The sequence below is a fragment of the Pteropus medius genome, unplaced genomic scaffold, assembly GCF_902729225.1.
Source record: "Pteropus medius unplaced genomic scaffold, Ma_sr-lr_union100, whole genome shotgun sequence".
NCBI classification, from domain to species: Eukaryota; Metazoa; Chordata; class Mammalia; order Chiroptera; family Pteropodidae; genus Pteropus; species Pteropus medius.
The window spans coordinates 5,922,510-5,948,398 of NW_024349519.1; the positions used below are offsets into that span (position 1 = coordinate 5,922,510).

General features: G+C 35.3%; 1 protein-coding gene across 21 annotated transcripts in view; it reads right to left on the reverse strand.

Annotated features, from left to right (window-relative positions):
- Positions 1 to 7,034: 7,034 nt before the first annotated feature.
- Positions 7,035 to 25,889, reverse strand: part of PPHLN1 (periphilin 1) — a 109,708-nt gene continuing 90,853 nt past the window's right edge. For all 21 annotated transcript variants that reach the window (XM_039882286.1, XM_039882276.1, XM_039882290.1 and 18 more), the window contains one exon: positions 7,035 to 9,354. In XM_039882286.1, coding sequence (XP_039738220.1) covers positions 9,160 to 9,354 — 195 coding nt within the window. In that variant the 3' untranslated portion in view covers positions 7,035 to 9,159. The remainder of the gene's footprint in view (positions 9,355 to 25,889) is intronic.

The following is a 25,889-nucleotide window of genomic DNA, read 5'->3' on the forward strand; positions in this document are numbered from 1 at the left end:
GGATATTCACATTAGTGCATATAGGTCTGCTTCATTCTTCCAATGACTGCATTAATGTTCCACTTTTCGATATACCATAATTTATTTAACCACTCTCAGTGATGGACTAAAATTTCCTCATAGATACCTTATTCTGTACCCGCACATATGCACATCAGTTATGAGCAGCATAATTACTAGAACAAAGGTTATACATTTAAAATTTTGATGGATATCAACAATTTTCTTCCAAAAGAAATTCTCCTGATTTACATTTACACTAACAATGTATGAGAGTGCTATTTCCATCACAATCTCCCATAACATAGTAACGAATTTGTTGATTTTGAAAAAATTTCCAGGATCTAATGTTATAAAGAGTGGGCATCCTTTTAGAAAAGACTGTTGTGATGTGTTGCTTATAAAGGGTGGATAACAAATAATAAACAGGTAATACTTAGCTTGGGGAGACGCAGGTATAAACTGAAGTCACTGTCCTCAGTTTTCAAGTCATTCTCAAAAGATTAGTTGCTTTTATTTTTCACTCTATTCATTTGTTTTTCATTTCCTTATATAGAGGTTATATAGGTTGCCAGTGGCTCAAAGAAAATGCAGAAATATTTATTCACAATGATAATGTAAACTTTAAAACTTTTAAATCTTGGTTAGTAGCAATAACAAGGCTGTGCAAGGGAAGAAAGGGAAGCGACTGCCTTACGGTTCTATAAGGAATTGGCAAGAAAATTAATCATATAGTTGCTAAAAGGTGTTCATAGATTTAGTTAACAAGACTGCAGAGTATCTGGTCAGTCACTAAATGCTAGAATTTGATCCCAAGGTGTCAAATGTTAAAGCACTGCCTCTAATCACTGTGGGTGAAGCAGAACCCTAATGGTTGCATTTTCCTCACTTGAGACCAAATTGGAGAACGTTTTGCTTGAGACCCACAGAAGAGCACTGAAAAATGTCAACAGGGAATGCCTTTTGTATATGTTATGTACCTTTGAGTTGGCCCCTACTCCTGGCAACCCTATGAGTGAGCAATGGCCACAATGTCCTGTCTTCCACAGCCCTGCCCAGCTCCTATAGACATGCCTATGGCTTCTTTCATGGAGTCAGTCCATCTCATATTTGGTCTTCCTCTTTTCCTGCTGCCTTCTATTTTTCCCAGCATAATTGTCTTTTCCAAAGAACCCTGCCTTCTCGTGATGTGCCTGAAGCAGGATAGCTTCAGTTTTGTCATTTTTGCCTCCAATATTTCAGGCTTAATTTGTTGAAGGACCCACTCGGTCATCTTTCTGGTGGTCCAGGGTATCCATAAAGCTCTACTACAACATCATCTTTCAAATCATGTTTTTTCCTGTCGGCCTCCTTCATTGTCCCAACTTTGGGATCTGTACATAGTACCTGGGGATACGAGGGTGGAGATGATCTTAGGCTTGGTCTCTAATGACACATCTTTGTTCTTAGTGATCTTTCCTGATTCTTCCGTTGCCCTTCAGACTCAGCCTTCTCTTGATTTCTTGGCTGCAGTGTCCATGCGAATTAATGACCAAACAAGGTAAGCAAAATCTTTAACAACTGCATTATTTTCATTGTCTATGTTAATGTTGTATATTTCTTCTATAGTCATGATTTTTATCTTCTTAATGTTCAAATGCAGTCCTGCTTTGGCACTTTCTTCTTTCATCAAAAGTCATCAAATTATTGCTACTTCCTACCAATAAGATGGTGTCATCTGCATGTCTTAAGTTACTGATATTTCTTCCACCAGTTTTCACTTCTTATTCCTCTGATTCTAGCCCTGTTTTTCGTGTATGTTCTGCATGCGGATTAAATAAATAGGGAGGTAAAATGCACTCTTGTCTGACACCTTTGCCTATAGGAAACCGTTCTGTCTCTCCATATTCTGTCCCGACAGTGACTTCCCGTGCACAATACAAGATACACATCGGGACAATCACGTGGCGAGGCATGCCCAGTTTTTTCAGAGCAACCATAGCTTTTCATGACCCTCACAGTCAAAGGCTAAGTAGTCTATAAAATGTGGACTAACCTAAAATTCTTTGGAGCACTCCTTTTAGCTCTCATTAAAAGAGAAAGATTCATTTTGTATATGCATTTACTATCCTTGACACTCTGCTTTCTAGTTCCTGAGTTTAAAAAGTACCAGAAGTAAAAGGAGATGTCATTTGCTTTATATACATATCATGGACTTTCTTTAAAGGGTAGCAACATTGGAATGGACACCTAAGACTGCTAGATTTCCCTTGTGGCACGTGTGCTTGGCCCAGCTTGGTCCTTGGGTGATAGGACCTGGATGTACTGGTATGGACGTATTTTAAGAGTGCCCAGAGGATCTCAGCATAGGCAATAAATTATTAACACAGTGTGGGCGTACTTTGGTGTACTGAGCTTCTTTTCTAACAGACACTTGACTACTGCCATGGAAAGGAGAACCGGTGTTGCTAGACCTTCAGATATTTCAAGAGAAACTGGGAATATGAACTTCAGTGAAATCTGCCCAGCTTTTAGGTGCTAGCAACGAATCCAAACATTTCTGAAACACCTTGAACAAAATAAGCGCGCTATCGGCAAGTCTCCAACAATTCAGGAGCCTGAGGCTGATTCCTCTTAAGAGCTGTCCAGGGGGCGGCACCACTAATTACTGTCTATAGACATACAAGTGACCTTTTTTGGATACACAAAGAAGAAAAATTATTAAGATTAAAAAAAATTACACTAAGAGCCTCATTATCAATTCAATGCTAGTAACACAATTATGATAAAAATCCATTTTAATTTGTCAAGTGAGAAAATTGCTAATTGCCTAGTTAAATTCTCTAGCCCTTGTGGGGAACTATCTAGAAACAAGGCATACTCCCTTACAGTCCACATGGGTTTTCTGCAACCTCTCAAACATATCAGGAAGGCTTCAAGGTAAACTGGGCTAAGGAGAAATAAGCAGGAACAAACAATTTTGCATCTCTGAGCTTACATTTTTCCAAGGTCAGAGAATTGTGAACTTTGCTGGGGGAGTTAAGTTTAAGGGTGGCTTTCACAAAATGGTTTGGGAAGGAAGTGTGGAGGAAAAGTAAGACACTGAGTATACATAGACTTAGTCACCAGATTAGAGTCAATTTATTATTTTTTAATAGACCCAGCTTGCTGGTCAAGAATCCCCATTTTAGGGATCAATTTTAGCCTGAACTTCTTGCAAAGGAAATTTCACACCTGTACTATATGTACACGTGTGCTGTTATGCCAACTTTAGAAGTAACTTGCAGCCCATTTTCTGGAAGCATTTGACTCCAGACAACGTAAACAGTTCCATTAAGAATGTGAAACCAGTTCTCTTAAACGCTAATACTTGTTTTAGCATTTTTAGATAAATGAACCAAGCAGCTCCCATTGGAAAAGATGATTACTAGGCTAATATAACTCCACTAGAACATACTGGACTCAGGAGTCAGGAGATGTATGTTAGGAGACGCACCTCTCTCATTAACTCGAGCAGGTTAAGTGCTCTGACCCAGTTTCTGCTTCTGTACAATGAGAGTGCCAGACCATCGCAAAGGTTTCCTTCTAGCTTCAGTATTCTGTGGGGACTGAACTGAATTTTTCAGGTCAGAAAAACCCTCACACTCAGCACAGTGTTGTCTCCCTTTTCTGACTCTTGCACTTACCAACATACTTGGCCAGAAATCCTGAAAAGATGATCCCTCCAAACACCATGGCTCTTGAGAGTTGAGAACTTTGAAGAGAGTTGGCGCTTTTTTATATTAATGCCTTGGGATTCTGAGTGGGCAAGAGATTAAACTTGTAAAAGAAATGTGGGTATTATCTCCCCATCAATGCACATGCTTTGAGTTGGCTTTAGCTTCATTAAGTAGACAGTCTGGAGGTTGTAGAGTATGTGAAAGGTAAGATATTTTCCTCCCACATGTTTTTTCTCCCCAGTTACCAGGATGAAAAGTTAAGATTTTTTCCTACATCTCAGAAAGCTGCTATGGTGGCAACCTTAGTCTGGAATCTCCAAACATATTGTAAGCAAGGCTGAAAAGGTTAACTATGTTTAATTAATCTTGGTTCCCAGAACAGGAGAGTTGAATCACCAGGTTTATTCCAGTTAGATAGCTCTTCCACAGCTCCACCAGGGGCCCAGATGCAGCACCCCAAGAGCTGAGTCCTGAGCTACACTGTGGCCATGGGGGCTGGAACCCTACATGCTTCTTGCTCCTTAACAACTATCCCTTATGAACTTCAAAGGTATTTTCTAAAATAGCTCCAAAACAGAAGTCACAGGAACCAATTCAGAAGGTAGTAGCAATTGAGGATAAAGTGACCACCAGCCTTTTCCACTTCTTCCAAGAAAACTGAGTTTAGAGTTGAAAGATGTGAGTAAATCTCTGGCTCTGCCGCTTCTGGCTATGTAACTTTAGAAAAGTTACAGCGTCTCTTGTCCTTGAACGCAAAACGAGAATAAAATCTTCATTGGCTTATTACATGTAAAAATGTGTATCAAAGACACTAGAATGTGGTTCTAACCTTGTTTAGACAGTGAAATAACTGAAAAACGTAGTGCTTCTCAGAATCCTATATTCAGTGTATTAAACCTGAAATACATTTAAAGCTACATCCAATATGGTTCCCTAGAGTCTACAGAAGTAGCAGAATATGGTTTTTAAAAATGGTAAATTCCTGCCAGAGCAGGGCTAGCCCCACACCCCTGTCCTCAGCTTACCAGCTTAAGGATGTCTCCCCTTCACTCAACGTTCCCACCTCAGGACAGAGGCAGGGCATGAGGGCCGTGGCCGCCTGGCTACTAAGCTGCCCTAGAGGATGAGATGCTGAGAGAGCTCTGTCTCTCCTCTTGGACCCTGGTGTGATCAGGTAGTTCCTACGTTGTAAAGGTGATTCTCACATGAGACTCACCTCTCAACTGAGTAAGCCCTGCAGTGTTCAGTAGACCACCACCCACTGTGATGTCATTGGGTGGCACTGGTGGGAGCACAAGCCTGTGGCACAGCTAAAATTCAGTCCTGTCTAGGAAAGGAAAGGGAAACAAAAGCTTCGGCATAAAAGATACCTCAACCTGATAAGCTGCAAGTCTGATGGACTGCATCTTCTCTTATCTCTCTCTTATCTCTCTCCTCTCTCTCTCTCTCTCTCTCTCTCTCTCTCTCTCTCTCTCTCTTTACACACACACACTGGAGGTTTTACGGGCCTTATCCAATTTTACTGATAATGGCCTATCATTAGAACACCATTTATCTGTGGATGCAGAGCTCAAAAAGCAATGTGCTATAGAATCAGGCTGTCTACTGCTATACAAATGTGCATGAGGCTTTAATGGTATTTCTCATCATGTGACATTTTAAATACAACTTGAAACCAAACCAGTGGACTGGCAAAGCCTTTTAAATAATCAGTCGCCATTACTCCAAGATCAACTATTACAATGGAAATGTGAGTCTGGTGCAGCCTGCCAAGGGCCAACTTTAGTGAAGCTAATCCTCAATTGTCATTTCTATTAATTTGAGAAAAAGGTGGGCTGCTAACAAGAAACCAATAATGTGGCTTAAACAATAAAGACATTGATTTCTCTTTCACATAACAGTTTAATACTCCATATGGTCATGCAGAGATCCAGGCTCCTTTCATCTTGTGGCTCTGCCATAAATCAAGCCTGAGCTGCTATTGCTACTACTTTTGGGAAGGGATAAAAGAGAGCATGAAGGAGGAATATCCATTGTCCCAAGAGTCCCAGACCAGAAGGAGCAGTACTTCCACTTGAATTCCATAGGAGAGAACTTAGTCTCACTTGGTCACACCTAACTGCAAGGGGAACACAGCAAATATAGTGCTAATGAGGCAGTAATGTGACTCAATTTTGACTCCATTACCATGCAAAAAGGAGAGAATATATTCTGCTAACTACCTTAGTTATTAGTCTCCTTCTTCCTATATCACTGAATTGGGTAATATCAGTGCTCTCAAGAGAACTGGCAGAAAGGAAATGATAAATGTACCATGCATAACCCACAAACCTGGGTGTAGCAAGCAGATTGTGGCCATTACTCACAGGAGTGCCAGGTGCCAGCCTCGGCAGTATTACAGCTGTAAAGCCACCTGGGTGGCCGGCTGTCTGCAACATTGAATACTGTCTACCATAAATACTTCAGGGATGACCAGACCACTGCCTCCAAAATTGCTGCCAAAGAACTGTCAGTCTTCCTTGGGGTTTAGGATCTCTTGCAGGAAACTCAGATATAAAACTGAAACCACTATATAATATTTTGGCAGTATAGCAGAGAGCTCTCTTGTGGGGATCCAGCCTCTCCTTCCTTCAAGAGGTTCTGGGTCTATGAACAGACTGAGGGCTGGAAAGTGGTTGAGGGGCTGTGAGAAATCGACCATTTTTGGAAAGAATAAATACAAAGGTAATATTTTCAAGCATCATTGTTAAGTAGGAGATAAAGGACAAAGCTACGAGCATTCAAAATCCTTCATATTCTGCTTTCAACCTACCTTTTTCTACATCTGTCCCCTATCATCTTCCCCAACCAGCTTCAGTCACACAGGCCGATACCTTTCCCTCTTCCTGGACTTCTATTACGTTCCTTTCTCTACTTGAATAAGTCCTATTCAGGGTCAAATTTCACTTCATTTGTAAAGCCTCAACAAATACAAGTACCTACAACATTCCAAACTATGCTAGGAACTGAGGTCATGAAGACAATGTGGTTCCTGAGCTCTCCAGAGGTTACTATAAAGATGTAGGATTTTAATCTTACAATTCTCTGAAACTCGAACTCATAATTACACAATTACTGAACACTACTTTGTGCTCAATTTTATGTCGTTTAACTGTTTTCTCAGATATCAAGACTCCCCAAGTCACTCAAGTTAATAATTTCTCAATTCTCAAACTTCATTCTGCTGCTGATTAAGTGAATTGAACACTAAGGAGTAATCTTGAAGTAGTAAGGAATAAAAATCTATATTTTGGCAAAACACTTTGAGCCTGTTAAAGAGAAAAAAAGACAATCTAATTATTTAAACCCAGTTGCTTTATTTTGCACTTTTAAAATTCACAAAATGCTTCAGAATATCTGCTTTCCCCCTGTTGATCATCAAGGCTTTATAAGACAATGAAATTTTTATCACATCAATTGAGCATATTCAAAAACAATGGATAATTTACAAATTTTTTAAATCAAGAACATTTTGCAAAATACACACTCTCATACATATCTGAATTAATCTAGCATAAAACTAGACCTTAAAAAAAAAAAGACAGATTTAACACTGACAAGCCAACCAGAATAATGCTGATGGAAGGCTATAAAGAGCTTTATATGTTGAATGTAATTTGGGGGAAGGGGTGAAGAAGTAGTTATCTGTTTAACCTACACCTAAATGCATCTATGAGTAAAACTTCTATAGTTTAATGAATTTCAACAAAGTGAACAACTCCTTTTCCTTTATGGTAGTTTCTCAAATTTTATTTTTAAACTTGTGACATCTTGACTAAAGAAAATGAATCCTGGAATTAGAACATTTAAGAAGAAAAACATAGGAGCAGGGGAGAAACAAGATCAGTACTTCCTTAGTCTTTCTAAAGTGGCTGTAACAAAGTCATTGTTCATATTAGAGAAGAATACCAGAGATGCTACGTGGGGTTTAGTTTTGGCTCAGGTACAATATGTAAATGGCAAAAATCAAAATTCATATAGGAAACTTAAGAAAATAATTGTTGCCTTCAATTGGTTTTTACATTTGTAGAATGGCATAATACATATTTTGAGGCATCCATTATAGGATCTGCTAAAATTATTTATACTGCTATTTCCATTTTTAATAAAATTTTTATCTACTCTGGGGTAGCTGTTTAGATAGTATCAATAGAGGCCACTGAAAATAATGCCAGAATTCAAGTGAGAAAAGAGTGGAAATGGAAAGAGGATGGGAGGATAATGACATTGGGTAGTAATAACAAACATGATTTTTAAGGTTTCCTAACTAACGCTATAAAGTTACATATTTTGGCTAAATGCCACACTCGGCAGCTGGAAGTAATCAGGAAATGAGTGGAATATCCTAATCGTCCCAGTTAGATTCTTAACTAACTTGTAATTGGACCACTAGCTCATGAAGGACTGTTTACATAGACTGCTTGGTTAAGGGTAGTTGTTCTAGGCTTACTGTCTACTCTGCTTTGTTTTCTTCCAAAAACATTTGGAGGGTTAAGAACCCCTGAAAAGGGCAGCTGAACAAAGAACCTGTTAGAATACAAACAGTTTAACAAAGGCATAATCTATAAGTGATTTAATCATGGATATGTTATCAATCACCTTTCTCGAGATGAGCCATATGGGCCTATTGAAAAAATGAAATTCTACTACTCCCTCATACTCTAAGTGTTTCTCTATCACTTAGAAATTTTAAAAGAAATCTCAACTTTAAAACAGCCCTCATCTTTCACCTCAAATTGCCCCTCACTTTAGTCTTATATGTGATATTGTTTAAGACTCATGCATGAGCCAGAGTAGTCAGGAATTTCAGGATTATTTTAATAGGAGACATTAAGTTCACTTAGAAAACAAATGTCTTTTAAATATTTAAGTGCTCTATATTACCACAATGAGAATTATACTCAAAGCAAATATCCTCTAAGATAGCGAAATATTCAGTTTATTTGGATCTTATACTTAAACATATTAAAAGTTACAAAGCCTAAGATAAGCAAACAAGTCAATAAAATCACGACTTAGTATTCTAACATCTTCACATAGTATTACTATGAAATGCAAAAAAACTATAAATGTTTAAGTGGAATGATCTCTAAAAATTACATTAGTATGATGAAACAAATGATCCCATACTATGGATACTACAGAACATGAGTAAATACAGAAAGCTGTTCTCTAGGACTTGAAAAATTAATTTACCCATCATTTTAGTGGGGAAAGAGTATGAATTACGAGGCTCTACAAGTAGATAAAAAAAAATTCTAATTAAAATATCTTAGGCTATTTTAGATGTTTATTTGATATTAGAAAGGTGGTCAGCTATCATAAAGTATTTCTCTTCATCACAAAAACTCCATATATTAAGGATTTACACAATCCAGGGGAAAAAAATCTAGCAACTTTTTTTTTTTGCCTGACCAATATTCTAAAAAGGATCTCCAAAATCTTGACTAGAGGTGTCATACTCTGCAATGAAATGCTTGAGTTCTTCAACACATCGCTCACCTATTTCATGTAAATTCTGTCTCAATGCAAACTGTATGGACTTTTCTAATGAAGGATCTTTTTCAATCAGCATCTTCACAACCATCCCGAAAGTTTCACAGTCTTGTCGGTAAACCTAGAACGGTGAAATATACTGTGGTTAGCTCAAAGTTAAAATAATTAGCCAAAGACTGAGCTAATTCTGTTGCAGAATTATGATGCTAAAGTCCAAAAGTTAAACATAATAATATAGCTGAACTTGTGTCGGCCCTGAGAAGTCACTACTGCCAAAGGCTATTTAAACCTCTATCTTTGAGATTTACTGACAACTTAAATGAAGAGAAAAACACTGACATACCACATCACTGAGTGTAGAAGTTAGGCATTGCATCTGTCAGCATAAGGCAGTCAACAGAAAAGACATCAGACTAGAGATGAGAAGAACTAGGAACAAAGACTAGCTAGGTAAGGCACATTAATGGCTTGATTCATTTACTTGGTTAGAAGAAAAAAGTTTCTAAGCCCCTGACTTCAGATTATTTGTTTGAATCATGACCAGATGACGAATTCAAAATTCTGTTTAGTATACTACAAACAACTTTAAGAATGCCAAAAGTATCTATTTGAAAAAACTTTTCAAGTTATAAATATTTAACCATAATTAAAGTCACCAAGGCAGAGTTAAGATCAAAACAGTATGTTTTACACACATGGTTGTGCAAGTATGTGTATACACACATGTGTATAGATAAATACACACATATATACATATATACATGGCATGGCATATATTTTCTACCTACCTCAATGTTTATATTTTGCTATATTACTTTAATATGTATATATAATTTTTATCAGTGGCAATAATTGGATGCTATTTCCTGTCCAAAAACTGCTAAGCTTTCTCCACACTATTAAGGAAATGTCATTCCCTTAATTTGTAGTCACAAAATACATTTTAAATATCTATGCTATTTTTCATACTTTATAACATGTATTTAAAGAAAAATTACAGTTAAGTCTCCATGAAAACTGAATGAAATACAAATTATCTGGTTTAAAAAAAACTGTTAAATTAATTTTAACTATTGTAAATTTAACAAAAACAACATTTATTCTCTGAAAAAAGATTTTGTTCATTTTGAAAACTTTAGAAAGGAGTGATCTGAGACATTGCTTGGCTTATGATAGTGTTTATTCCTCAAATGGTCACTGTGTTGTGGTGGTTGCTGTTGTACTTTTTTAAATGTCTGCAATATTTTATTGATTCCATAAAAATAGCCATTTAAAGAATATTTAATTTTGACTCTCAGTACTAGGTTGCTAAATTATACTAAATCTAATGTACTTGCTCTTGAAAACCATTCACAAGCCTAGAAAAAATTAAAAGGTTAAGTTCTTCATATTAAAAAACATAAAAATTAAAATAAAGCCTTTAGCTGCCTTTTCCAACTCAGTGCGCGTGCACACACACACAAACACACACACACACACACACACACGTGAGTTTTTCTAAATAGTGATGAAATTTATAAGTCGTTAAGTTTAATTCAGCTATTTAAACCAAACATTTATTCCAGTTTATACTAAGGTTTGCATATCCGAGAACTGATACTACTACCCTAATAAACCAACACAGAAAACAGTATACCATTCACATGATACTATATATGATGTCAAAGCAACAGAGCACATTAACTGGCCTAACAACACATAGTACCTGAGTCAAGCCAATGTAGACCCCATGGGGGAAAGTCAGAACCATGATGTTTCACAGTCTTAGTGGAGGTAAATTCCTTACCAAACCAGTCAGCCCACATAATAACAGCATTCTAACACCAACCACAGGCCTCAGCAGACCACTTTGTGGGTGGCCTAAATTTTATAGGCTTCTTTATAACAGATGTACTAGATGTGGATAATGTTACACTGTGAATTAACCTGCAAATTCTTTAATGTATATTTGCTGTTTTGCCTAAACTGTAACTCTTCATTTAGCATATTTACAGAACATAAATGTACTATAGGTTTGCATATCAAAAGTAAAACCGTATTAAAATATGTTCGTATATTTATTTAAATTGTAAACTACTACCACTCTGGAGACAAGATAATACAAGCATTTAAAGACTGTGTTTTATTTTTTAATTGTAAGTCCTTTTTGAATTATTCATTGAAATAGACAAATGTTGTATTAGTTGACAAGAACAACCAGAACTGCCCAAAGCAATATAATTCTCTACTACAGGGTAAATTTTCTAAAAAGACTGCTTAAAATGCACTGGTTGGGCATTAGACAGGAAATAATTAGTTTTTTGTTAAAGGAAGAACCACACCCTCCAACATTTTATAAATAAAATTCACAACTGTCAGAAACCTATTTCCGAAATCTGTTCCACAGTAAATTCAATCCCAAACAGGAAGGGTGTAGTTATCTGTAGGAGTTTGTTTGCTTATGGCCTCTAGCTGGAAATGCATTAATAATTTTCAGATTTGATATCTACAGGCCACACAGGAAGATTTTTTTGCTGTTGCTTTTTCCCCTGATTGGACCTCATCAAAATGGGAAACAGGTTAAAGTTTGGGTGGGGTTCACATAACCTGCATAGAAACATAGTTAAATTTGCCAGTGTAATAAAAACATTATACAAATGTGGTTTCACACAGTCCTTAATTATACTAGCCTGTGTTAATAGTTAAATTCTCATAAAATACTTCTAGGAATAAAGGAACATGATAAACTACCAAGGCTTTTTACTATTAATTATGTTGTCCGGTGACTGGAAGAAGAGTATCTGGCAAAACAAACTCCTCAATGCAAGTTTGTTCTATCTAGAAATGTTTGTTATGACATAAAACGCCTCTAAAATGTATATTATTTTAGTCCTTACACCTCTGATCCCATGAAGAAAACAAAAATTAAGGAGATACGAGTTGTTAGAATTTCATTTCAGAATAACCATCTTTAGCATAAGCATTACAGTTCTGTAAGGGCAAGCAGTTTGGTACAGTGGTAGAGGTTACCACTGTACAAATTTTGTATTAGTTGACAAGAACAACCAGAACTGCCCAAAGCAATATAATTCTCTACTACAGGGTAAATTTTCTAAAAAGACTGCTTAAAATGCACTGGTTTCTTAAAAAGACTGCTTAAAATGCACTGCTTAAAATGCAGAGCTGTGCCGTCTAATATAGTAGCCACTAGCCACAGGAGGCTACTTAAATTTAAGTATATATGTATATCTTAATATTAAATTTATATTAATATTAGGAGGTAATTGGTTAACTGCTAAAGTCAGACACGCACACAGCCTTAAAAGGCTGGGGAATCAAATAACTATTATTTTCTCTACTGTTGATGCCTCGTCATTCCATATAACTTCCTTGACCTAAACTCATTTGGGTCAAATGCTACATGTCCTGTTTCAGTAGGGTCACACCCTTGCAGGAATAGGTAAGCACAGACATAAATTAACAAAGCATAAATGAGATGTTTAGATGTAGGAGGTAGCAGGAAAGCTAGAAAGAGCAGAGCAGTGGTTCACGAGCAGGCTTATTGAGACTGAGTTCAAATCCTGACCCTACTACTGTGGTAGGCCAAATAAGCCCTGTACCCCACACCCAGATGTCCATATCCTAACCTCCTGGAACCTCTGAATATGTTACATGACGTGGTATAAGTGACTGCAAATACGACTATGTAAAGGATTTTGAGATGAGGAGCTTATCCTGGATTATCCAGGTAGGGAAAACGTAATCAAGAGAGTCCTTTAAAAAGGAATGTAGGAGGATCAGAAAAAAAGAGGAAATGTGACCACAGAAACAGAGGTCAAATGATGAGCTTTAAAGATGGAGGAAGGAACTACCAGCCAAGGAATGCAGCTGCCTGTAGAAAATGGAAAGGGCAAAGAAACAATTCTCCCTCAGCACTTACGGAGGAAGTGCAGCCCGACAAACACCATGGCTTGGGCCTGGTGAAACCAATTCAAATTTGACACATTCTTCTCAAGCTCACATGGAACAATCATCAGGACCAACGACATTCTGGGCCACAGAACACACTTTAACAAATTTAAAAAACAGAAATCATACAAAATATGCTCTCAGACTACAGTGGAATTAAATTAGAAATCAACAGAAAGATAGGTAGACAATCTCCAAATATTTGGAGATTAAACAACACACTTCTAAATAACACATATATCAAAGAAAGAGTCTCAAGGGAAATTTAAAACTATTTTGAACTAAATGAAAGTATAATTTATCAAAATTTGTGAGATGCATCAAAAGCAGTGCTTAGACAGAAATATATAGCATTAAGTGCACATAGAAAAAATAAAGATATAAAGTTATAATCTAAGCTAGAAAACTAGAAAAAGCAAAATAGATGCTAAGTACGCAGATGAAGAAAATAAAAATTAGAGCAGAAAGCAATGAAATTGAAAACAGGAAATTAGAAAAATCACTAAGCCAAAAGCTGGTTCTTTGAAAAGATAAAAAAAAAACATTGATAAACCTCTTGTAAGGTTAACCAAGAGAAAAAGAGAGTAGACACAAATTATTAATATCAAAATTAAAACAGGGGTCATCACTACTGACTTCATGGACATTAAAAAGATAATAAAGGAATGTTATGAATAACTCTATGCCTGCTAATTTGATAACTTAGATGAAATGTACCAATTCCTTGAAAGGCAGTCTACCAAAACCGAAGCAAAGAGAAACAGATAATCTGAATAGGCCTGTATCTATGAAAGAAATTGAATCAATAATTAATAACCTTCCAAAACAGAAAGCTGTAGGCCCAAATGATTTCACTGATGAATTCTACCAAACATTTAAGGAAGAAATTATACGAATTCTCAAAAATCACTTCTAGTAAACAGAAGCAGAGGGAACATTTCCTAATGTTCTGTGAGGCCAGCATTAGCCTATTATCAAAAACAGACAAAGACTTACAAGGAAGGAAAATTGCAAACCAATCTCTCTCATAAACATAGATGCCAAAAAATCTTCAAAAAAATATTAGTGAATCCAACAATGTATTATTAATAAAAAGAATTATGTACTACAACCAAATGGGATTTATTCCAGGTATGCAAGGCTGGTTCAACATTTGAAAATCAATTAATGTAATCCATCACATCAGCTAAAAAGTCCCAGCAAGTAATTTTGTGGATAATGACAAACTGATTCTAATGTTTATATGGAAAAGAAAAGAACCAGGATAGTCAACATAACACTGAAGAATAAAAACAAAGCCAGAGAACTTACACTACTCGGCTTGCTGTAAAGCCAAAGTAATCAAGACTGTATGGTACTGTCAAAAGAAGAGATCAGTGGTACAGAATAAAGAGCCCAGAAACAGACTCATACATATATAATCAACTGACCTTTAACAAAGGAGCAAAAGCAATTCAATGAAGAAAGAATAGTCTTCAACAAATGGTGCTGGAAAAACTGGACATTCAAAACATTCAAGATTATCTAGATGCCAATCACATATTTCACAAAAATTAAATCAAACTGTATCCCAGACTTAAATGTAAAATACAAAACTATAATACTTCTAGATGATAAAAGGAATAATCTAGGTGATAACACCAAAAGCACAATAAAAAAGAAAAGGTACTAAGCTAGATTTCATTAAAATTAAAACTTATGCTCTGCAGAACACTGTTAAGACAAGCTACAGAATAGGAGCAATCTCTGCAAAATATATCTGACAAAGTATTGGTAACCAAAATATACAAAGAACTCTTAAAACTCGAAAATAAGAAAACGATATGATTCAAAAACAGGCAAAAGATCTGAACAGACAACTCACCATATTCGACTCATGTGCTGAATAGCTTTCATATGCTTATCTGGATGGCAAATAAGTATATGAAAGCTATTCAACATATGTCATTAGGTTATAAAAATTAAAACAATGATGAGATACCACTATACACTTATTAAAATTGTTAAAATCCAAAAAATGAACTCTTATTTCTAGTGAGAATGTGGAACAAAAGGAACTCTCATGCATTGCTGGTGGGAGTGCAAATGATATTGGCCACCTTGGTAGACAATTTAGCAGTTTCTTAAAAAGCTAAACATAGTCTTACCATATTCTCTGGCAATCATGCTCTCAGATATTTACCCAAATGAGTGAAAAACTGTACCAACATAGAAACCTGTACACAAATGTTTAGAGCAGCTTTATTCACAATTGCCAAAAAGTAGGAGCATTCAACATAGCCTTCAATAGGTGAATGGATATTGTGCATATATCCATACAGTGGAATATTTTTTGGTGACAAAAAAGAATAAGTTATCAAGCCATAAAAAAGGATATGGAGGAACCTTAAATGCTCATTGTTAAGTGAAAGAAGCCAGTCTGCAAAGGCTATCCAATGCATGAATCCAATTATATGACATTCTGGAAAAGGCAAAACTAGAGAGACAATAAAAAGACCAGTGTTTGCAGGGGAAGAGAGAGGGATACACAGGTGAAGCACAAAGCATTTCTAGGGTAATGAAACTATTCTGTATGATATTGAATGATACATTTTTAGTTTATCAAAATCCACAGACTTATGTGACACAAAGAATGAATTCTAGGGATTTCAGTTAATAATAATGTATCAACACTGGTTCATCAATCACAACATATGTATCACAGCAATGTAAAACATTAATGATAGGGGAAACTCTATGGAGAGAAGGGGTATACAAGAGCTCTCTGTACTTTCTTGCAATATTTCTGTAAACTTAAAAATGCTCTATTAAAAAAAAGAATCACACAGAGGAGTGGCTCCATAGCATAGTGGTTAGCACGTCTGCTTTACACAAAGAAGGTCCTGGGTTCCCACCCAAGGTGGAACCACAGACCATACCCCAGGTGCACCAGGCCCCAGGTGCTGGCCCCGAGCATTCAGAGATACAGTTCTTAAGGGGAAACGGCAACATTCGTAGGTCAGGGGTGGAACTGGGGTGGGGCTGAGGAGGGTGGCAAGAATTAAAGAGGGGAAAGAAAGAATCGCACAAATGAAAAAAAGGGGGGAAAGTTATTTGCCCTTTGTTGCTGTTTCAGTACCTATAGAGCTAACTATCCTGTTACAAGGATTAAGTAAGATAATAAAGAGCACTCGCAATACTGTTTGCTCTCTAGGAGGCCCCCAATATATGTTAGATACAGTGATGCTGATGATGGAACGAAGAAAAACTGCTGTGACTTTGTCTAGAGCAGGATGTATTAGAAAATCATGTTAGAACTGATTCTTTTTTTTATATATATATTTAACATCTAATTTTGACATTGAAGATTATAAAGTTTTATCATTAGTGCTTTTATTTTGGTTCTTGTTTTACCTCTAGTTGTCCTTCACTTTCTGCCGACATTAATCACGTACACATTTAAAAAAATATGATGGCCACATTTGCAATTTCAAGAACTGATTCTTTAAACATAAGAAGTTCACTCTAGGGAAACATGGAGGAGAAAAAGGAAATGGCACTTTTGGGAATTCAGTGAGCTTGGCATAGCTAAAGCGTAGGGTATGTTCACCCTCAAAGTAGATCATAAAGAGCTATCTTTCAAGAACTTTAGACTTCAACCTATAAATTAGCAATTAGCAAATGGGAAAAGAGCTACAAGAAAGAAAGTGGATCCTTTCAATGCATCAGGGAGAAAAACTGGTTAGGATTCCATGCTCTGAGCTCCTGAGAGCAGGGACAATGAACATGACAAGATGTGTTAAAGATGAGGTTAAAGGCTTTATAAGTAATTCAGAAACAATATGGAAATGATAATGTAAAGAATGATAATGGGAAGTTTTTAATTTATTTTAAGGAGGAAGGTAATGGGAAAGGGAGATAATTTTAGTACCTAATTTGTATTTGAGGCGCCCATCAAAAGAAAGTTGAGTAGAGTATAGACTTCAGGAGAAGGAAACGGAAGAGAGAGGGAAGAGGGAAGGAGCAGAAGGGGAGAGAGAGAGATCCTATGATCTTTAGTACTGATGCCAGCTGAGGCCATGGGAGTTCCTTGAAGACGCAGGTAAGTTCTTTTTAGCCCCAGTATCTGATACACAGTAGATATTCACTAACGTTGCATGAACAGCTAAAGTCAGCTCCGAAAGAATGGTAATAAAAGATCAAAAGGCAGCTAAGAGTAGACATCTAAAAACATCAGTATCAGCCACAGAAGAAACAATAAAGAAGACTAAAGACTAGGAGAGAATGAAGACACAGATGTCAAGGAAAAAGGTTTTAAAATAGGATATAGTCAATCAAATGCCAAAGAAAGATTAAAAAAGCTGACAAACAAAACGATTAGATTTGGCTATGAAAGGGTAACTGGTTAACTGCAAGAGTAATTTATTGGGATGGTGGAGATTATAGAGCTGTGCTGTCTAATACAGAAGTAGCCATTAGCCATATGCAACTATTTAAATTTTAATTAATTAAATTAAAATTCAGTTCCTCAGTCGCACTATCCCTACTTCAAATACTTGTGGCTTCTATACTGGACAGTGCAAATATAAAACATTTCTATTGTCTCAGAAAATTTTATCAAGCAGTGTTGTTAAAGAGGATTGAGGAGAGAAAAAAGGGTGAAGACTTAGTGATAAGTGTTGACCTGGTATATTAAATAATATATACATACATATACATTTGCAATTATTTTACCATTAAAGTGGAAATAAAAGCTCACCACTTGTAAAGGAGCATTGTGAAATATAATTAGTATCTGTGAAATGTTCTACAATCTCTTCGTGAAATGTACATAAAAAATATAAGTTAAAATAAGTAACTCCAATTGAGAATTAATATACAAGGAAATATTCATAATGTCTCATGTGTTGATGAGGTCGGGGGAAAAGTGACAGCATATTGATGTTAAATACTGGAGACAAATTTAAACCCTTTAATTTGCATCTGTAGTAATGTAAAAGGTGTCAAAGCTATTATAATTTATGTTGCTCCTTGTGTTATATTAATAGAAAAAAAAATCTTTGAAATGTCCTCCTCAAAGCTGCAGTCCCACTGGCTCTAACAGCACAGATCCTAAGAACACTGGTAGTTGCTAAGGAATGCATTATGAGTACATGGATTAGATCTCAATTGCCTATGTTCAAGAGGTGAGTACAAATATTACAGCCCCATAAAAAAAGTAAGTCCAAAATTAATGATAAGGTAGATAAATGCTAAAAAAAAAAAAGAAATCTTTAACAATCAATGTTTATAGAATTCTCATCTATAAATGATCAACTTATAAATTTATAGGATTCAAAGATTAATATTTAAATGATTTTTTAATCTTTCCAGCCTACTAGTTCTTTCAAAAATCATAATATACTAAATAGACAAAAATAAATAAAATAATTCCAAAGAGTCTACAGAATTTTTTCACTGATGTCAAAAGCAGGTCCCACAGAGATCAAATACAGGAACTAGACAAATCACAAATTAATACCGAGTGAAAAAAGTTACAAAAGAAATATGTAGAGACACCATTAATGTATTTTTTTTTAAGTCTATTTCTTTTAGGGACACACACACACAAACATACAGAAAAATGACAACTCTGAGAAGGGAGGGAGCCAGCAGGGATCTGTGAGGGGTTGTAGCTATATCTGTAATATTTTTTCTCTTTAAAAAGAGGGGGAAAAGCCACAAATATTGATCTACAGTTAATGGCATACATGCTTAAGCACTTAGGAGTGAAGTATAATGAGATCTGCAATATACTTTACTAAGCATCAAAAAATAAAATGAATTAACTGGCGAATAAAGAAATAGATATGTGACAAAGCAAATAAAATAAAATGGTAATTATAGAATCTAAGTGATGAATATATAGGTGTGCACTGTATAATTCCTAATGTTTGAAATTTTTCACAATAAAATGCTAAGTGAAGAGATCTAAAGCAAAGTAACGCCCAATGGTAAGCATATGGGTCAGATCATCTCAGCTTACAAATGAAGATGGCTCTCTGTTTTGCTTGGACTCTGGGGTTGAGAATTACAAATATTATTCAGATATTCATAAATCTGTAAATGCAGATATACAGTTGAATGAAAGACACTTGTGCCTGCCAGACAACTAGAACTCATATGTGCAAGGCACTAGATTGGGTCAGTAATATAGCACCCTGCTCAAAGAAATTTGATTCTAGTAAAAAGAGTAAAACATTTAAGATAACCATAAGACAAACTAGAATACAGTAAATGCCACAGAGAAATACCAAGTATTAATAATAATTCCAAAGAAAAGATAATGAATGGTGTGGGAGGGGATTAAAAGCACTGAGAATGTTGGCTATTCTAGGCAACTTGGAAGCTTGCAAACAAAAAACAGCATAGTATGTTTAAAGAACAAATCTGGAATATAAGAAGTTTTGGAAAAGATGGCTAATGGATAGCCCAAAATCAAAATGGAGTTAGATATAAACAAGTTGGACTTAAATAACTTATGGTTGGAATTATGGTTTAACTCCTCTTTGGACTTAAAATAATTTGTTACACTGTACACATTTTTTTTTCTCATTCATCAATGAACCACTGAAGATTACTGATTAGAGAAAAACTAATGTATTCATTACTCAATATCCCCCTCAAATCTGATTCAGTAGGCTAGGAAAAATAATTTTGTGTTTCAAGTCAGTTCCTGATTTGAGGAAAAAAACTTCTAAGATTCGAAACATATAAAAAGGCTAAATCTAAAGAAATATAGTCATAATAAAGACAAAAGGCAATTAAATACATTATAAAATAAGTTTTAAAATTCTAGGTGCTTAGAAAATGATTAACAATAAATATTTTGTAAAATGACAAAATTTTCCGTGTGGCTTTTAATATTTTCATGTCCCAGAACAATAAAAATCCTTTAATAAAGGCAGGGAGAGGAAGGCTTAATTTAGATATTTTCTCAAGTTAATTTCTAAAACATTTATCACCATGAAACAGATCATAGGTTGAAATGGCAAGCCAGCTGTTTAAAAGATATTTATCACTTAGAATGTATTTCCCTTGATTAAAAAAAAAAATTAAGGTAAAATTTTTTATGTGTATATTGAACTGATTTTTTTTATATATAGCTATGTGTTATAAAAGATATTATTATGTTGGGTGAGAAACTTGATGAAGATAAGGAGTATACAAGTAAAAGAATCATCTAACATACAGTTTAAGTAAGAGTTATCCAAAGAGAATTTATTTTAATTAAGATTACTTTCAAATAAATTTTGATAAATAAATATATTTTAAATTGCTCTTGAGGCAGTCCAATGCCCAAATGATTTAACGCTAATATTCAGATTAAGCAAGAAGCAGCTTCAAGACCCACCCCTTCTTTTTCCTCCTGGTTCATCTCTCGAAACAGAGGTTAGAGAGAATCCAATATTAAGGTTGCTTTAACCTTATGAAGATACGGAAGAATGGTTCAGAACCTAAAAATATTAACAGCTACTAGGCCCGATCAGTGAATCCTCAAGGGAGGGCTCTCTACACAGGACAAATTCTAGGAAAATGGGCAAGAATTCTAGGTAAAGGTCTCTATGACTAGATGTGGTTACGAATACAATTCTAAAGAGTTTTTGTTTGTTTAAACATAACAGCATTTAGAAATTACTGGCATATAAAAACATTAAGTCATTAACAACATTTTCATATAGGCTTTCACATTATTTTATGTACCAGGAATCCTCATAAGTACTCTGGAAGTACTATGCTCATTTTATAAAAATAATGAAGCAGAGAGATTAAAGGGAGTTAGTTATAAGAAGTACAATTAACATTCGCAGCCTAGGTTTCTAATTAACTAACCCCTTACCATACTGCTGCTAACCCATGAGAATTATATAACTCCAAAACAGAAATAAAGCCACAACTGAGAATAAACCATTGACAAAGATAATTAATCTCCTTGGTTTTGAAGAGTGGTGTAAAGAGAGGGACCTGTAAGGTGGGTCATCAGATCATGATTCGTAACTATCATAAGGCAATGAAACATTATTTGTGTATGTGTTCTTGATGTCTAATACTTTAAGTCATGTCCCTAGTGAAATCTGAAACTTGGATTATTTTTCCATACAGAGATGGAAAACTTCCAACTTCAGAGATGCCACTAAGATAAATTTATGAAAAATAAACAAGTCAGATCAGCCATATTTGCCATGCTGAGAAAAGCATTACTGTCCTATAAACTATTTATGCTGTGGGTGGTTAAAGAGCATTTTATGGTTGAAATGGAACATTTTCAATGAGTTTTGCAACAGAGGATAGTTCTTTTTCAGCTTTCTTTTGCTAGGTGATTCAGTGAACCACTCTATCATCCCATTTCTTTCACCATTAAAACTCTGTATTGTAAAGTTCATTTTAGAAGAAATCACTTTTTCCTGCTATGAAATTTCTCCAAGTCTCTCACTAAAAAATTAAGTCATAGTTTCAGTATAAGTGTGCCGTTGTGCTTTTTCTTTTTCTCTGTTTTCAGTAACATCAGATAATAAATTTTTCCAAGTATTATAATTTAGAAAATCTTTCATTTTTGTTTCAGTATCAAGGTATTGTGAATTTTCATCTTAAAATAAAGAAGTCCTTAGTAATGCAATGGTTTGGGGAGACTTAAAATGTATGCCAAAGTCTCTTTTTAGTGAGAGTGATAGGAGTGGGGGCTGCCAGTGAAGGGGTAGGAAACACTAATGGTGGTCAGGATTAACTGTAATTCCAGTATACAGGCAGCTTCTGCAGTCTGTGCTTAACTGTGCTTTCCCACCTCCCCCTACCACCCTGGCAACTATATTTACATTATATGCCAATTTAAAACTACATATTTATAGGAGATAGAATTTAAGGAATTCTGGTGATAAAGATGAATCCCAAGGTTTAACAGATTATGAATCAAGTATATGACATTAACAATGCCAAGGAATACAGGGAAAGTAGATAGCAAACAGGTAGGGAGGGAGGCATGAGGAGAAAGAAAGGAAAGAAGGAGGAAGAGAAACTGCTTAATATCCATCTAGTTCTAAATCTGATTTCTGCCTGTTTCACGAGAAGTCCCCACAAGCTTTCAATACTGTCTCTTTACTTGCTAAAGGTAACTTGAAACCAAAAGGAACTTTCTCTGGATACCTCCTAGCATGACAGCCTGCTAAATGGGCTAGGGTGGCGATCTGGGAGCAGAAGAGTCCTGTGCAATTACATCTGCACTGCAACATATCTGCTCGTCACCAGTACTTTAACACTGGCAGGAATGCGAAGGTAATGGCATAAACCTATTTTCTCTTCAATGCAATTGCAAATCCATCAAAAGTGCTTTACAGAGCTTTATCCAACAAAGTTAAAGACAGGCTATACTGTTTCATGTTAAAAGTTAACAATTACCAATCCTTGAAGTTTCCATTGAAAATAAAGCTTCTGTTGCTCCTACTAAAAAAAAGCAATGTATTTGCTTTCAGCTCATCATATGTAAAGGTAAGAAATAGAATATTATAAACCTACTTCTACTAAAGAAAGGCTTTTCAATTAGATACATATAATAACACTATGAACACTGCTAAGATGTGTTTTTTTCCCTCCAGAAGAAAGGAATTATTCATAACTAACACAAATAGCATAGATTCATTTTAAAAACAGGAACTCCAGATTCAGGTATCTTCAAAGTAGGTTAAAATTAATACTTAATTATTTTACTTTTATCTCTGAAAGCATCACATACATTAGGAAAAGTCCATAAATCCCATTACATATGAACAAAGACATTATTTTCAAGGTCTATCTGCAGATATTTTCTAGTCTATACTTTTAATAGCAAAATTTATAGGGTAATGGATATATGATTTTAAATGAATCTTGATCTGTCCACTTGACATTACAAATAAAACGAATGACTTCTCAAATGATACTGAAGTTCTTTGCAAGAATCAGAGACAAAGGAAGCAGTCCGAAATTGAAGAATATAATAAGATGAAGAATATATGACAGGGAATCAACAAAGTGGAGGAAACAGAGATTCGAATCACCAATACAGTGGATGAGATAGCAGAGGACACCCAATCAGAACGGCAACAAGAAAAAAGAATCCAAAAACGTGAAGATAATTTAAGGAGCCTATGGGACAAGATCAAATGTAACAATATTTGCATCATAGGGGTACCAGAAGAAGAAAGCAAAAAGTTGAAAACTTATCTGAAGAAACAATGATGGAAAACTTCGCTAACCTGGTGAAGGAAATAGACATACAACCCCAGGAAGCTCAAAGAGTCCCAAAAAAGATGAACTCAAAGAAGCCCACATCAAGACACGTCATAACTAAAATGTCAAAGGTTAAATACAAAGAGAGAATCCTAAAAGCAGCAAAAAGAAAAGCAGTTAGTTACCTATAAGGGAGCTCCCATAATACTGGCAACCGATTTCTCAAAAGAAACTTCACCGGACAGAAGGGCTTGGCACAAAATATTCAAAGTGATGAAAACCCAGGATCTACAACCAAGATTACTGTATCCAGCAAATGATTATTGTATCATTTAGAGTCAAAGGACACATAAAGGGCTTCCCAAACAAGAAAAAGCTAAAGGAGTTCATCACCACCAAGCCAGCATTACAGGAAATGTTGGAGGGACTTCTTTAAGAAGAAGAAAAAATAGGTAGCAAAAATTTAAAATAAAGAATGGCAATAACTACATATCTATTAACAAGTACTTCAAATGAAAAAGAATAAGTGCTCCAATCAATAGAGAGAATGGCTGAATGGACAAGAAAACAAGATCATTTCATTATATATGCTGCCTATAAGAGACTCATTTCGGATTAAAAGACACAGACTAAAAGTAAGGGAGTGGAAAAATATTTCATGATGGACCTAGAGGGTATTGTGCTGAATGGAATAAGTCAGATAGAGAAAGACAAATGCCACATGATTTCACGTACATGTGCAGTCTAAAGAACAAAATAAACAACAAAAACGAAAACAAGATCACAGATACAGAAACCATTTTGAGGTTACCAGATCAGAGCGGGGTTGAGGGGGTAGGTGAAAAGTGGGGAGAGGATTAAGAAGTAAAAATGGATAGTTACAAAACAGTCATAGAGATATCAAATATAGCATAAGGAATATAGTCAATAATATTATAATAAATATGTAAGGGGCAGAGGGGTACAAGATTTATTGGGGTGATGACTTTGTGAATTATATAGATCTCTAATCACTATGCTGTACAACTGAAACTAATATATTATTGTATACCAACTATAATTTTAAAAACTCATTGTAAAGACGAGCAACTGTCTATTTCAATAAAAACACACACACAGAATCAGAGTCATACTTATAATAATACTGTGTGCACGTGTGCGCTAAAATCACAGTGCTGTCATCGTTATATCAACCAGTTACACTGCTACTTCCATTTTACACTCAAGATAAGCACCAGGTATTGATCACTAAGGATGATGTTATTAAATTTTAGTAAATGAAGATATAAATCTGGTCCTCAAAAACCCTTTTTGAAGAAAGAATTTAGCTATGGCCAAGGATATAAGGCAAGAATCTGGTTAAATGCAAATTTTTGGTAATGTTTGCAGGCAGTTTTGGGTAAACTAAAATACAACTAAATACTTCTATTTGAAATTATGAGGGCAAAAATGATATAACTATGAAATTCTACTGGAACTCTGAAGGTCTAATGAACCATACCACATGTAATTTCAATATGCAGTGTATTTAATTGAGTGGTTTCTTTTTTCTAATTTGAGTTATTGGTTTAAAAGTTTATATTTTTAAATTTCTAACTTTTTTTGGTTGGCAAAATTTAGTAATTTAGTTGACTACAATGATCAGTATATTTTAAGTAAGAATAACAGAGAAAACCAGAAACAAAATCTCTGTTTGGATTAAAAACACTGGACATTGAATTGGTTCAGATAAAATAAAGGTCAAAAGGCTGACCACCTTACTACAAGAGCCAAAATAAACAGCAGACTGTGGCTTCCCCTTTAACCTTCCTTCTTGTACAATTACCATGTGCTCACATAGATATGACATAGACAGAAAATTTTCATATAAACACATCCTGGAAAAATGCATTAAACCATTCCTCTCTTCATACATATTTTTAGTGTCCTATGTCAATAAAAAGCATAAATACCAAAATGTGGCTTCATTCTCTGAGAGTTCAGTGTGCTTCATGTTATAGTTATTTAAAACTTCAGAAATTAATATTTATGGTTAGAACATATTTCCTAAGCAAACACAAAATCATTCATAAAACTGTTACTATTTACACACTTTCAAAGGTATCAGAGTGCTGAAATCTGACTGTTGTACACCTCCTTATTTCTTGGTTTTGTTATTTCTATTGTCACAGTACTAGTGTGGACCTAACCAATTCACCTTGCTGTAACACAGTAGCCTTCTTTCTAATTGTTTTGCTTCTAGTCTTTTTATTCTAAACTTTTCCATTCAGAGGACATTATTCTAAAGATGGAAAAACCGTTCTCAGAACACTGCTGCTCTGGCTCCTAACATCTGACTCAGTTAAATTCTTTGACAAAATCTCAGCTACTAAAAATCTCATCACGCACCAAAATATCACCCACCATACATTTTTCAGTATTTTACCTGCTCTCTATGCCATCTGCATTCTCTTGTTTGCTAGTGCTACTTTAATTTCTTCAAAATTT